The sequence below is a fragment of the Emys orbicularis genome, chromosome 7 (assembly GCF_028017835.1).
Source record: "Emys orbicularis isolate rEmyOrb1 chromosome 7, rEmyOrb1.hap1, whole genome shotgun sequence".
Taxonomy (NCBI): domain Eukaryota; kingdom Metazoa; phylum Chordata; order Testudines; family Emydidae; genus Emys; species Emys orbicularis.
Window position 1 is genome coordinate 77,986,430 of NC_088689.1, and position 16,005 is coordinate 78,002,434.

A 16,005-nucleotide genomic window follows, 5' to 3' on the forward strand; every position below is an offset into this window, starting at 1 on the left:
CTCGAGGGGCCAGAGGGGGGATTCAGCCTTGACATGGTGGCAGAGCGGTGGGATCATTTTGAACCAGAAGCACAGACCTCAGGATTTTAAAAGGACACATTTTTCCTTTTGGCTGCTTGAAAACCAGGGAGTTTTCTTTTTTTCTCTCTTTTCTTTTCTTTGCTGCCTGAGGGGGAACTAACTTTTCTAACTTTGTGGCAACGAAATAGTTAGGCTAGAGTAGGACAGCCTGTGCATGAGGTTGAGGTCAGGCTCCGAAATCCTAGAGAAACCAGTCTTCCCAAAGCGGCACACCATGGAGAATACAGACCCAGATCAAGCCCAGACATCCAGCTTCATGACAGAAATGCAGGGAGCGGATTTGGGAAAGGGGACATCCCAGGGGGGAAGGGTCAGCCCTCCCCAATCCAAGATCCAGGTGCCAAGCTGGAGGGATGCCCTTAACCCAGACCAAGTTCTGACTGCAGAAGACAAGGATTTCTTCCTACAGATGATGCGCTTGGAAGCGGAGGACAAAAGAGAGGCGAAGCGCTTGGAGTTGGAAGCGCAGGAGAGGAGAGAGGCAAAGCGCTTGAAGGTGGAAATGCAGGCAATGCGCTTGGAGGCAGAGTTAGAGCTCAAGCGCTTAGAGCTGGAAAGGGCTAAGCTGGGTCTACCAGGTAACCCTAACAGTCCTTCTCCAGGTACCGCTCCCCATTCCAAGAAATTCCCCACATACAAGATAGGCGATAATACAGAAGCCTTCTTAGAAAGTTTCAAAAGGGCCTCCCTTGGGTACAACACCCCTATAGACCAGTATACGGTGGAGCTGAGGCCGCAACTCAGTGGACAGTTAGCAGAGGTGGCAGCTGAAATGCCTAAAGAACACTTGAACGAATACGAACTTTTTAAATAAAAAGGCCAAAATTAGAATGGGGCTAACACCCGAGCATGCCCATTGGCGGTTTGAAGCCCTAAGGTGGAAACCAAACGTGGCATTTTCCCAACATGCCTACCACATTGTAAAAAAAATTGGGATGCCTGGATATCAGGAGCAAATGTTAAATCTTGGGAAGATCTGTCTCTCCTAATGCAAATGGAGCAGTTCTTAGAGGGTGTTCCTGAGGAAATAGAAAGGTACATCCTAGATGGGAAGCCCAAAACTGTAATTGAGGTGGGGGAGATCGGAACCAAATGAGTGGAGGTGGCGGAGAAGAAGAAAGCTAGTTGCAGTTGGATCGGATACAAGAAGGGGCAACCCAAGACGACACCCCACCATCGGGGTCAGCCCAAAGCCCCATCTCGCCAGGAGGAGCCCTCTCACCCCACCATCCCACTCTCCAACCACCCACCTTGCCCCAGCCCACAGTCTGCTGGGCGATGCTTCAAATGTAATGAACTGGGGCATGTGAAGGCCAACTGCTCCAAGAGCACCAGCCAACTACAACTCATCACCCCAGAGTCCCACCAAGAGCCTTCAGGCCCAGATGTTTCGCAAATACCCCCAGAGTGAAGGGAAACTGAGTGTGGGCAGGAGGAAGATTACTGCGTGGAGAGACACTGGAGCACAAGTGTCAGCTATCCACCAATCCCTGTGGACCCCAAATTCATCAACCCAGAGGCCCAAGTGACGGCGTAACCCCTTACAGCCAACTCTTTTAACTTGCCTACAGCCAGGTTGCCTGTCCAGTACAAGGGCTGGTCAGAAATATGGACTTTTGCAGTCTATGACGATTATCCCATTCCCATGCTGCCGGGAGAAGACTTAGCCAACCATGTGAGGCTAACAAAAAGGGTGGTGATGGTCACCCACAGCCAGGCTAAACAAGCCTAAGTCCATTCCTGAGCCTCCTACAGTGACCCAGCCAGAGGTGGTGGAACCAAACCCCAAACCAGAGTCTATGGCAGCAGTTGTAAATCCAGTTCTTGGGACCCAGCCAGAACCAGCCCAAGAATCGGAACTGGGGGAGCAGTCAGCACCAGAGCCCGTGCTTGCAACCCCACCAAAGTCAGGGGAGTCAGCACCAAAGGGCGGCACTGAGCCTGCACCTGCAACAGCAGCTAAACCAGCACAAGAGGCTCAATCAGAGCCTGAAATACCACCTAGTGAACCAGCGGAGAGCGGTTCACAGTCAACGGAAACAACCCCATCACCTGCATCACTTCCAATGGGACCAAGCCCAAGTCCACAACCCAGTGAGGAACTAATGTCTCCAGCATCAAGGGAGCAGTTCCAGGCAGAGCAGGAAGCGGATGAGAGACTCAAGGGAGCTTGGACGGCGGCATGGAGCGACCCGCCTCTCAGCTCTTCTAATAGGTCCTGGTTTATTATAGGAGAAGGACTCTTATACAAGGAGACCCTTTCTGGTGGGCACAAGGAGGACTGGCATCCTCAGAAACAGTTGATAGTTCCAACTAAGTATAGGGAAAAGCTCTTGAGCTTAGCCCACGATCACCCTAGTGGCCATGCTGGGGTGAATAGGACCAAAGACCGTTTGGGGAAGTCATTACACTGGGAGGGAATGGACAAGGATGTTTCTACCTATGTCCGGTCTTGTGAGGGGTGCCAGAGGGTGGGAAAGCCCCAAGACCAGGTCAAGGCCCCTTCTCCAGCCACTCCCCATCATTGAGGTTCTATTTCAGCGTGTAGCTGTGGATATTCTGGGTCCTTTCCCTAAGAAGACACCCAGAGGAAAGCTGTACATACTGACTTTCATGGATTTTGCCACCCGATGGCCACAAGCAGTAGCTCTAAGCAACACCAGGGCTAAAAGCGTGAGCCAGGCATTGGCAGACATTTTTGCCAGGGGAGGTTGGCCCTCCGACATCCTTTCAGATTCGGGAACTAACTTCCTGGCAGGGACCATGAAATGTCTTTGGGAAGCTCATGGGATGAACCACTTGGTTGCCACCCCTTACCACCATCAAACAAATAGCCTAGTGGAGAAATTTAATGGGACTTTGGGGGCCATGATACGTAAATTTGTGAATGAGCACTCCAATGATTGGGACCTAGTGTTGCAGCAGTTGCTCTTTGCCTACAGGGCTGTACCACATCCCAATTTGGGATTTTCACCCTTTGAACTCGTTTATGGCCATGATGTTAAGGGGCCATTACAGTTGGTGAAGCAGCAATGGGAGGGGGTTACATCTTCTCCAGGAACTAACATTTTGGACTTTGTAACCAACCTGAAAAACACCCTCAAAGACTCTCTAGCCCTTGCTTGAGAAAACCTACAGGATGCTCAACAAAAGCAAAAGGCCTGCTATGATAAACATGCCAGAGAGCGTTCCTTCGGAGTATCAGGGGGTAGCCGTGTTAGTCTGTATCTACAAAAACAACAAGGAGTCTGGTGGTACCTTAAAGACTAACAGATTTATTTGGGCATAAGCTTTCGTGGGTAAAAACCTCACTTCTTCGGAGTAGGTGACCAAGTCATGGTCCTGAAAGTGCTCCAGGCCAATAAGATGGAAACGTCGTGGGAGGGGCCATTTATGGTCTGAGAGTGCCTGGGAGCTGTTAATTACCTCATAGCATTCCCAGACCCTACCCTAAAACCTAAAGTATACCATGTTAATTCTCTAAAGCCCTTTTATTCCCGAGAAATCAAGGTTCTCCAGTTTACAGCCCAGGAGAGAGACGATGCTGAGTGGCCTGAAGGAGTCTACTATGACAGAAAAAACAACGGTGGTGTGGAAGAGGTGAGCCTTCCCATAACCCTTGGGCATAAGCAGCGACAGCAAATCCAGGAGCTGTGCACCAGCTTCGCGCCAATATTTACAGCCACCCCAGAATGGACAGAACAGGCATACCACTCCATTAACATAGGTGATGCTTGCCCAATTAGAGCCCAACCCTACTGGATGGCTCCTCAAGCCAAAACCGCAATGAAAGGGAGATCAAGGACATGTTACAAATGGGTGTAATCCGCTCCTCTGAAAGTGCATAGGCCTCTCCGGTGGTTCTGGTTCCCAAACCAGATGGGGAAACCACTTTTGTGTTGACTACCATAAACTAAATGCTGTAACTCGCCCACAAAACTATCCAATGCCAGATGAGCTATTGGAGAAACTGGGACATGCCCAGTTCATCTCCACCTTAGACTTAACTAAGAGGTACTGGCAAGTGCCGCTAGATGACCCAGCCAAGGAAAGGTCAGCCTTCATCACCCATGTAGAGCTGTATGAATTTAATGTGCTCCCTTTCGGACTGCAAAATGCACTCGCCACCTTCCAGAGATTGGTAGATAACCTTCTGGTTGGATTATGGGAATTTGCAGTCGCCTACCTCAATGATGTAGCTATATTCTCAGATTCATGGGCAGAACACCTGGAACACCTCCAAGCTGTCTTCCAGAGCATAAGGGAGGCAGGATTAACCGTTAAGGCCAAAAAGTGTAAAATAGGCCTAAACAGGGTAACGTACCTTGGAAACCAGGTGAGTAAAGGTACTATCAAACCCCTATAGGTTAAGGTAAATGTTATCCAAAATTGGCCTGTCCCTAAATAAAAGAAGCAGGTCCAATCCTTCTTGGGCTTGGCCGGGTATTACCGACGATTTGTACCAAACTACAGCCAAATTGCCACCCCTACTGACAGACCTGACCAGGAAAAAACAAAACAACCAAATGCAGTTCAGTGGACTGAGATGTGTCAGAAAGCCTTTAACCAGCTTAAAGCGGCCCTTATGTCTGACCCTATACTGAGGGCCCCGGACTTCAACCAACCGTTCATTGTAACTACAGATGCGGCCTAGCATGGTGTAGGAGCAGTTTTAATGCAGGAAGGACCAGATCAACAATTCCATCCTGTCGTGTTCCTCAGCAAAAAACTTTCTGAGAGGGAAAGCTACTGGTCAGTCTCAGAAAAAGAATGCTACACCATTGTGTATGCTCTGAAGAAGCTACGCCCATACATTTGGGGACGGCAGTTCCACCTGCAGACTGACCATGCTGCACTGAAGTGGCTTCACACAGTAAAAGAGACTAACAAAAAACTTCTTCAGTAGAGTTTAGCTCTTCAAGACTTTACTTTTGAAATACAACACATTTCAGGAGCCTCTAACAAAAGTGGCTGATGCACTCTCCCAGGAAGGTTTCCCAGAATCAGCTGGGTAAAAACATCCCTGTATTCTAAGTCATTGTAGTCCTTAAAATGTAAAAAGTACTGTTTAGTTCTTCATGTAATTATTAGTAAAATTAGAGGTGCATGTATCTTATTAACTCTGTTTCCTAAACCTTCAGGAAGAAATCCCAGCCGGTGTGGACACGACCTGACCCAGGCTGGCCAGCACCGTCTGTGATTTGGGAAGCGTGTGATAAAGTGGTGGGGTAGCTCCCTTTGATGGACACCCAGCCAGCCAGTTAGCTTTAAAATCCCTCTTGGTGGCTGTTCTTTGCTTGCTTTACCTGTAAAGGGTTAAAAGTCCCCCAGGTAAAGAAAAGGAAGTGGAAACCTGACCAAAAGAGCCACTGGGAATGTAGAACTTTTTAAAATTGGGAAAAAAACTTTCCCTTTGTCTGTTGTTCTCTGGGCTGCAGGGACACGGAGCAGCAATGCTATAAGCAGAAATACTGTATAAGGTTTAAACCAGGTATGAAAAAGTATTTTCCATACTTAGAAGAAATAATTTGGATAGGGAATGTTTAGTTAGACGCTATCAGGTTTATTTCTTATCTTGGCTTGTGGATCTCCTCTGTGTTAACCCCAGATGCTTTTGTTTGCTTGTAACCTTTAAGCTGAACCCCCAAAAAAGCTATTTTGCTTACTTAATTTTTGTAATTGTTTCTTTTAAGATCTAGCAAAAAGCCCAAGTTCCAGATGTATTTTTTCCCTTTTTGTTTTTAATAAAATTTACCCTTTTTAAGAACAGGATTGGATTTTTGGTGTCCTAAGAGGTTTGTGCATGTTGTCTGATTAGCTGATAAAACAAAGGAAATTAGCTGTGGCTCTTTCTCAGCTCTTCCCCAGAGGGGGGGTGAAAGGGCTTGAGGGTACCCCACAGGGAGGAATTCCCAAGTGCTCCTTTCTGGGTTCAAACGGGTTTTTTTGCATTTGGGTGGTGGCAGCATTTACCAAGCCAAGGTCAGAGAGAAGCTGTAACCTTGGGAGTTTAATACAACCCTGGAGTGGCAAGTATTAATTTTTAAAATCCTTGCGGGCCCCCACTTCCTGCACTCGAGGCGCCAGAGTGGGGATACTGCCTTGACAAGCGGTTACCCACCTTGAGCAGTAACTGGAGTTCTTCAAGATGTGTGTCCCCATGGGTGTTCCACTTCAGCTGCACCTGAATCCTATGGCTTGGATCAGAGATTTTTGGTAACGGTGCCCATTCCGCCCACACATGCACCCCACACATCCTCGTGCTCTGCACCAAGGCTATATGGAGCTGTGTGGGTGAGCCTCCCTCAGTTCCTTCCTCACCCACAAGGGAGTCTCCAAAGCAGAGGGGAAGGAGGGTGACTAGTGAAGCCCCTACAAGGACACAAGGTGAGTAACCTCTCCTTCTTCTTTGAGTAGTGTCCCTGTGGGTGCTCCACTTCAGGTGACTCCCAACAAGTAGTTCCCTAAGGTTCGGAGCAGAGTCCAATACAGAAGAGAGAACTGCATTGCCTACAGCAGCATGTGATTTTGCACCATGGCATAATGATTAGAAGAGGTATGAAGAGAAGACCAAGGTGCCGTTCCACAGATGTTTGCAACTGGTACATCCTTAGATAAGGCTATAGACCTAGAATGTGCCATCACTCTTGACGAGGATTGGACATGAGTTCTGTCACAATAAGTCTCAGTACAACCAGAGATCCACCTTGATAACCTCTGTTTCAAAACGGACAAACCTTTGTTTCTCTCTGCAATTGGTACAAGTAGCCCAGGAGATTTTCTAAATGGTTTGGTCCTGTCTAGGTAAAAGGCTAATGCTCTCCTGACATCTAGAGTATAGAATATAGCTTCTTGACTAATCTGATGCAGTCTTGGAAAGAAAACCAGGGGATGTATAATTTGATTAATGTGAAATTCTGAGAACGCTTTAGGTATGAATCTTGGATGGGCCCATAGCGACACTTTTTCTCTGGCGAATGCCATAAATGGAAGGGGTCCACCATTAAAGCCCCCAATTCTCCTATCCTTTGGGCAGAAGTGATTGCTACCAGAAAGGCTGTTTTCACAGATAAATCTAACAAACAAACAAACACGTAGCTAGTGGTTCAAATAGATGCTTCATGAGGCAATTAAGGACTAGGTGCAGGTCCCAGCTAGGAGTGGAGACACTGATTTTGGGAAGACATTAGACCAGGGGTCTCAAACTCCTGGCCCGTGGGCCATCTGTGGCCCGAGAACCTCCCCATTGCGGCCCGCGGAGGAGAGACGCGAGGAGAGACACAGGCAGACATGCTGCAGACAATGTCCGCTGTAGACACTACTCCCCGTAGCTCCAATTGGCTGGGAGAGAGGGACAGAGATATCATTATTAGTTGCCGGGCAGAGTCAGCCATGGAGGCAGCATCATTAGTTACTGGGCAGAGTCAGCATCACTTTTTTCCACAATAAATATAAACAAGTCAAAATACCGAACACAACTATCTGATGCACACCTTGCTGCAATCCTGAAGGTTTCAATTGCTCACTCACGGAGGCCAAACATCAACAAACTGACAGAACTGAAACGTTGCCAGGTGTCTGGCAAACACTAAAAACTCTCTGGCAGGCGAAGAATTGTACAAAGTTGTATGACAGCTTTATTATTTCTAAGAAATTCAAATTAAAATATACAATATAAATGTTTTCTTTTCTGAACACCATCTACAGTGACATTATTGGTCCACTGGGAGAATTTGAGGACTGGCACTGGCCCTAAGGTAAATTGAGTTTGAGACCCCTGCATTAGACAAACCTGTTAGGAATCTTGATGTAGTTGCGTGAGCGAACAGCGAAAAAACCCCTATGGTTTTGTTATTGTATGTTATTGCTGCTAAGTGTACTCTGATGCAATTAACAGAAGACCCAATGTCTTCAATTCCAGTGGGCAATCCAATACCCAGGGAAGAGGAGAGCGAGTTGGCAAAATCCAATGACTGTTACACTGAAGATATTATCGTTTCCATTTCTGGAGGGAAGTATTTCTTATAGATGGTTTTCTACTATTTAATACAATTTGCTGTTCGTCTGAGGAACAGGATATCCCTATTCCTGAGAACCACTGAGGTACCATGCTTGGCGTCTCAGATTCTGCAAGCTGGGTGAAGTGTTCGACCAGCACCCTCAGTTAGTAGGTGAGGACTGATTGAAAGATTCCATGAAGGACAAGAGATTAGATTAGATTAGATTAGATAGGGATACCAGACTTGTCTTGGCCACATTGGTGTAATCAGTATGACTCTGGCCTGATCTTGTTTAATCTTGTTGAGAACCTTCAATGTAACAGTGTCAGTGGATACATGTGGAGAAGTCTTTTTGTCCAGGAGATGAGAAATGTGTCTCATACAGATATGGGATCGAGCATACCCGGAACAATAATGGATGCATTTTGCATTGGCTGCCATGGCAAACATATCGACCTCGAGGAACCCCCAAGCTAAGAAAATCACGTGGAGAACTCTGGAATTTAATTCTTATTCATAATTTAGAAAGAAATGTCTGCTGAGGTCATCTGCTATGGTGTTCTGAATACCTGAGACATAAGAAGCTGAGATGACTATGTGGCTGACTACATGAATGGCTATGCACCAATTCCAGAGTTTTATTGTTCCAGCACAGAGTGATGGGGAACATATACCTCCTTAATGGTTGATATAATACATGCATGCTACATTGTCTGTCATTATCTTTACTAACTTTGATCTGATTAGAAGCAGAAAGTGAAGGTAAACATTTTTGACTGCTCTCAATGCCAAAAGGTTTATGTAGAGAAGCAACCATTTGCTCTACGCCTGGCATTCCAAGGCAAAATAACGAAGATGACAACTCTAGGAAGGGGAAGTTCTTAACAACTATCTAACTATATCTAGGAATAAAAAGATATATTTTTTCAGAGAGAGATAAAGGGGAAAAAACCAGCAAGAATAACTGTTCCAACACTATAAACACTGGAAGGTAAGTAACTATAAATTAACTATTCTAGGTAAATGCTAAGCATTAGAAAACAGGCACACATTGTAGCCTCTGTCTCAGGCTGAGGGCAGTTGAAAAGGAACGACGTGTAGTTCACCCACACAGCCCCATATAGCCTCAGCACAGGTCATGAGGATTTATGGGGTGCATGCGTGGGCTAAATGGGCACCGCTACCGAAAATCTCCGATCAAAGGCGCAGGCACACCTGAAGTGGGCTGCCCACAGGGACACTACTCAAAGATGAAGGAAATATTACTCAGGCACTCTCCCTGCTCAGAGCTGTAGCCAACGTTCCTCCTTCTTTGTCAGTTGTTCCTTCGGTATAAATTAAACTGTGATCAAATCTGAAGATGACCCCAAACAAGAGGGGCAACAGATACAAAGAAGAGCAGAACCAAACTAAAGAGTCCTGGAGAGATCAGAGCAGGCTGCAAGGAACCATGGAGCCTGGGCAAGGGAAAGGAAACGAACAGCTGAGAGACAAAACTGGGATTTTGCTAAGCAGCTGCAGCGAATATCTTCTCTACTTACTACTCTCTTAATATGCATTCTGCATGCAACCAAGCCTTCTAGTTGCAGCAGGGGAGCCATGGGACTGGGAGAGGTGGCATCCATGAGAAGGTTTTTGTCTGAAGACCTTACCCACAGTATGTCAAATGCTGCATGTCATGCAAACTGGATCCCATGCACTTTACACCATTAAATCATCAGCGATGGCTGAGGGAGAGACAGAAATGAATGGGATTGGATGAGGGGTAGAGAGCTAATCCAACAGTTTGGGGGGGAGTAGGAAAGTTCCAAGAAATTACACATAGGAAACAGCTGAACAAATGCCTAAGGTAGGGGTGGGGATCTTAATTGGTTTCCAGTATCTTTTTCTCCCTGGAAAGGGAAGAGCATCCTCTTCCCCCTGCATTTCATACACTTATGTGGCCCAGTGGCCAGAGCATTGGACTGGGACTGAAGAGACCTGGGTCCTATTCCCAGATACGCCATGTGACCTTGGGCCAATCACTACCCAGTCTGTGGCTCAGCTTCCCTAGCCCTAAAATGCTACTCACTGCCTTTGAAATGAAAAGTGCTATGAAACCACTAGATATTATTGTGATTATTCTCCCATGTCCTTGATTCAGTTTGACTCAGCTACTGTGGAGGGGAAGGTCTCTGCCACATCCAAATATTTTAAGAAGATTATCGCACTATCCAGCTTCCCTGTCTGCTTCTGCCTGTTCCCCACCCCTTTACACAGTCTCACATGCACCCAGCACCCACAGGTTATTCTAGAGCAGGGATTCTCAACCTTTTTCTTTCTGAGGCTAACCCAACATGCTATAAAAAGCCCTGGGCTCTCTAGCAGTGGGGTTTATCAGGCTGTGGCCACCCAAAGACAGACGGACACCTCCATTCAAGGGGTCCCCATTGACAGATTCTGTGCAGGATGATCGTTCCTCCCCACGGCAAGCTGTGTTTGATGCAGAATTCTAGGTTACTTGGGGCCCCCAGCTCTCAGGCGGCCACTCTGCTGCCACTGCTCACAACATTGGTTTGTTCGTCTTCCATCTCCCAACTACACAGGCCTTGTCTTCAATGGGGTAGGGGATGAAGGGGGAAAGTGGGTTGCTCAAGATAAAATCCCAGTGAAGACAAGGCAGTGTGTAGACTTCACATGAACTGGCAGGTTGAATTACAGACTAGGCTCCCCATAGTTTTACCTTGACCTGCTAACATGTGAGAACTCCAAACCATCTCATCTGGGCTAGGATTTTACCTAATATTAGCTGACTCCAGGTAAGAACACACTTTTTCCTAATGATGACACAGCCACAGAGGCTTCAAAGCAGAACGCAAGGTCATCTCTGCAACCCTCAGCCAATGGCACTAAATACTCTGGACTTTCAGCACTGGCTAATGAACTATGGTTGCTGTGGTCTTGGTACTTGCTTCCAAGAATCACAGCACAGCTAAGTTCAACCCTCCTCCCAATACCAGTCCTGCCTCCTGTGCCCTGACAGCACAAGACCACCCCCACAATAGCTCCCCCATGGTCTCATATTCCCCACCAGCCACCCTCCCAACTCCCAATCTGACCTGCTACCTTCCCCAGTAGGCACAGTAGAAGGAAAAGCAGGGTTTGGAAGAGCTCCCAAGTAAGGGGAAAGGCAGGGTCAATCGAGACTCTGTGCAGGCAGAAGTCCCAACTTGCTCCCCCACCAAGCAGCCCAAACAGCTCCATGGTGTCTCCTCCAAACCCTTGGATATTAGAGAGCCCTGCATGTTTAAAGGGATGACAAGTAAAAAAAAAGTTTAAAGTAAGTTTCAGGTTCCATCTCTGCCCTTGATCCCCCCCTGCTATGTCTGGTACATTTACAACCACACTTGCTATTTTTAAAAAGGTTTCTCTCTCCACCGTGGCTGTGTGAAAGGCATACACCAACAACAGACCACTCTGGGTATGCAGACAAAAAAGTAAACAAGCTGAAAGTCTGGATTTTCCATCTAATCTCAGTCAGTTACAGGAATCCTAGGTGTCACCTGTAGCAATAACAGGAATAACTTTTTCAGACAGGAATGTGATTCTTACACAGATGCTGTCCCATAATGCCTGGTTAACCTGCATGTCACCAAAGGGTTAGTATAATTGACTGAATACAAACCACTCTACAACATACCAGGATTTGCGAATCCAAATTCCCTTTCTGTTTCTCAATCAAGTTGGCAAGTTCATCATAATACAGAGCCAAGGCCTCAGGACTTTGCTCACAGCAGTAGCTCACCAGATCGAGCAAGATGGAGAGCTGCAAAGAAGGACCAATGACAGGGGGATAATACATACCCTACCCACCAGCTTGATCAGACACAGGCAGGATCCACAGCTCCCCCTTCTCCACCCCCCAAACTCTCCCACTGAGCCACAACCCCCACAAACCCCTGCCTAGCCCCTCTCACTGACATACAAACCCCACAAGCTGCTGCCTTTCTCCACCCACCTGACCGCTCGTATTATGTATTTGTGTTACGGCACTGACTAGCAGCCCCAGTCATGGGCCAGGACCCCATTCTGCTAGGCACTGTTGAACTCCTTGGAGGAAAGTGGTTACAGACCAAGCACAGACCCTATCTTCCCCCAAAGGGCCTCTCATTCTCCTCTCTGCAGACACACAAACCTGCCTTATCCCATTCCTGGGCCCTGCACTGACACAAATAGCCCATTCGTCCAGTGGGATCCTGACCTCTCCACAGAGACACACTCCTCTGCCTTTCACCCCCCTTCCCGGCACAATCCCCTGGCAGCTGCATGGACTCCAGTCTCCCTTCAGCATACGCAGTGTCCTGGCACTCACCTGTCTGCAGTGCTCTTCACTTTGCTGCGTTCTCTCCAATGAACACCCATCTTCTTTACTTCTGAAATCAACAAGCTCTTTTCACTGCACAGTACACTATACAGCGAGATGCTCAAACCTGTTTATACTAAGATACAGGGCTCCCTGCCCTGGAGGAATTACTCGTGGGAAAGATGGGCCTACCAAAAAGGCACACGCCTAACTGCCACTGCCTAGGCCCAAGCGCTTCTTCAGCCCAGTTTTAAGTGTCAGCACAGATAGGAAATGGCAGAGAGTAATAGGGAGATTCTTGGAGCATCATTAAAAAGTGCTCTTGTTTCCACTGTCAGAATTGTAGGCATAAGACTGTTGATTAACCTAAAGGATGGCTAGGGCTGCACTGTCTATGGAAAGTTCAGGTGAATCACTGGAGCACATATGAACATAAGAACGGCCATACTGGGTCAGACCAAAGGTCCATCTAGCCCAGTATCCTGTTTTCCGACTGCCCAATGCCAGGTGCCCCAGAGGGAATGAATAGAACAGGTAATCACCAAGTGATCCATCCCCTGTTGCCCATTCCCAGCTTCTGGCAAACAGGGGCTAGGGACACCATCCCTGTCCATCCTGCCTAATAGCCATTGCACACACAATGCAATACTTCACAGGGGGTAAGAACTTTCAATAGCAAAGAGAAACTTTACAGGAAGACAACAGAACCATTGTAAAGTAGCAGTGTATTAATCTGCTCTGCAGATCTCCAATACACACTCCCCACCAACATGCCCTGCTAGAATATCAAGCCTACTTTACAGTGTCCTTTTCATTAGGTGCTCTAGAGACAGTGTTATGCAGAAGAGCACCTTTGAGAGCTGCTGTTGGGAAGTGTGCTGGCTCATGGGCCTGGAGAGACAGCTAGACTGGGCTTTTCTCTCCATGTAACATAACAGTGAGAGCATTTTTTGAAGACAACCAAGTGAGTGAATTGTGTGATCCTTCACTTTATGCTGTGACCTCTGAGACCCTCTAGTGAGCCCTGGGGCTTTCAGCAGCTCTGAAAAGTTACATAGGAAGTGTGCTAGATCTTAAATGGAACTCAAATAAAAAGCCATTTAAACTAATCCTGAAGCCTCTTGTTCCAGGTATGATCCCTTAACAGCCCCCCTGGCTGTGCCCACTGTCCTGCATACTCAGCATATAGTGCCACATCCCTGCACAAGAAATTCATAGATTATAAAGCCTGAAGGGACTATTGTGATCAGTCTGACCTGTCTGAATTAATTCTTATCTGAATTAATTTTTATTTGAACTAGAACAAAACTTTTAGAAAAACACCCAATTTTGATTTAAAAATTCCAAATGATTGAGAATCCACCACAAACCTTGGTAAATGGTTCACCGTTAGAAAGTTGCACCTTATTTCCAGTCTGAATTTGTCTAGCTTCAACTTTCAGCCATTGGCACTTCTTACACGTTTGTCTGTTAGACTTAAGAGCACTCTATTATCAAACTTCAGTTCCGCACATACGTATTATAAACTGCGATCAAGTCACCCATTAACCTTCTATTTGATAAACTAAATAGACTGAGTTCCTTGAGTCTCTCATTATAAGGCATGTTTTTCAATCCTGTAATCATTCTTGTTCTCTGAACCCTCTCCAATTTATCAAAATCCATCTTGAACTGTGGACACCAGAACAGGACACAGCATTCCAGCAGCAGTAACACCAGTGACAAATACAGAGGTCATATAACCTCTCTACTCCTACTCAAGAATCCAGTTTTTACATCCAAGGATTGTATTAGCCACAGAAGCTCATGTTGCACTGACTGTCTACCACGATCCCAAATCTGTTCCTGTCACAACTCCTTCTGATGCTGATCCAGGCATCTCAGAATCAGCATTATCAGGAAAGCAGTGGCAGGACCAGCAGCAGGAGAGCACCTTTTCAAGGGATACACGGGACAATAGTGTGCAAAAAATGTTTTTCAGTGTTTTTCTTCCAGTGAGCCTTAGAGTGACCACCACAAATGATGTGACTATCCCATTTCTCCTCCCCTCTTACTAGCTCTGGTTATATCAGTCTGGCTAGAGCAGGTTAAATGACAGTTGACAGGTTCTATTCCTTCCCCACCTCTTTGCTGCCATGCTGCCTGCCACGGTAATAGCACCAATAATCCCCATTTGTTTATACTTTGGAACAGTGCTAGACAGCCACTTCCTGATCACCATATGCATATCGTCCTGCAGAGAGAGAGAGAGAGAGAGAGAGAGAATGAATGAGGCATTACAAGTAGTCACCATGTATGCATTTGTGTGTGTTAATGGTACTGCTGTGAATATCTCACTTTTCAACATGTCTGTCCTCAAAGCTTGCAATAGAGCTCATTTACTTCCCTGTTAATTTCCTTCACACAACAGGGCAGCCAGACCGTGTGAAGTACATCCTTGTAAGGGAAAACACATGTTGCGACTGACTAAACAGCAACCCAATACAACAGGGCGGTAAGTTTCAGCTGGCCTGTCCAGTTGAGTGTACCCCAACTCCCTAATGTCATAAATTGCATCTAAAAGGTGTCAAATAAGATATCAGTAGAAAGCGAATATCCTACTGATCATCAATATCATTGGGTGGTGTATGTATGGATGACAAATATATATTTAGAATTATGTTATCAAAGTGTGCCTGCCAGGCAGGGCTGAAGTTACCCCACACTAGACATAGCAATGTGGTTCTGCCACTTTGAAGTTATTTTCCAAGTTACATTAAGAAACAATGGGAATGCAATTTACAACGAAGGTAAACAGGACCAGCAAGCCAATAAGGGGAGGAGATAGCCACTCAGCATCATGGCAGGGAGAGGGGAGTGTAGGAACAGATCAATTTGCATTTTAGCAAACACCAGCGGGTGAAAAACCCAGCATGGAACGTCCTTTACCAGGAGACTCCATGTCGCCTACCTCACAGCTTGACTAAACTTTTCTTTGGGGGAAACCCTTCAGAAGAATCCATTTCAAACGTTCACTGGACTATAAAAGAGGGGCAAAGAACCCCAAGTAGCTTAAGAAGAGAAAGAAACCGAGCACTTTGGACCTTGTGGGAGATCCTGGTCAGACGGGTGCTCAGCCATCTTGCTGGAAGGTAGATTGGTAAGCAAACTATCTTGAACAAAGACTGCAGCTTGTTGAGTTAAGTCTTAGCCACTAGAAAGTGTATTTCACTTTTATTCACTTGTAACCATTTCTAACACTATCCTTGATATCTGAACTCACTTAAAATCCTATTTCCTTTTATTAATAAACTTGTTTTACTTTTAATCTAAACTGACCCAGTTCTGTATCTGAACTGAAGTGATAGTCTACCGCAGTTAAAGTGATAAGCTGAGCACATTTTGTCACTTTAGAGGAGCAAACAAACATTATTTCTCTGAGCATTCCAGGAGAGGACTGGATACTTCAGAGAAGATGGTTTGGGGGAAATTTGGGACAGAGAGTGTGTTGGGGTCATCCCTGCATAAGGTAACTGGGTGACAAAGCATACAGTGGGGTTGTTGTGTTGTAGACAGGCTGCTGGAGTCAGAACTGCTTAACAC

General features: G+C 46.4%; 1 protein-coding gene across 1 annotated transcript in view; it reads right to left on the reverse strand.

Moving 5' to 3' along the window:
- The window catches only part of FANCD2 (FA complementation group D2), a 183,633-nt gene that overhangs the window by 118,269 nt on the left and 49,359 nt on the right, over positions 1–16,005 (reverse strand). The window contains exons 18-20 of the mRNA XM_065408219.1: positions 14,547–14,656; positions 12,433–12,493; positions 11,761–11,886 (exon numbers count right to left, since the gene is read on the reverse strand). Coding sequence (XP_065264291.1) covers positions 11,761–11,886; positions 12,433–12,493; positions 14,547–14,656 — 297 coding nt within the window. The remainder of the gene's footprint in view (positions 1–11,760; positions 11,887–12,432; positions 12,494–14,546; positions 14,657–16,005) is intronic.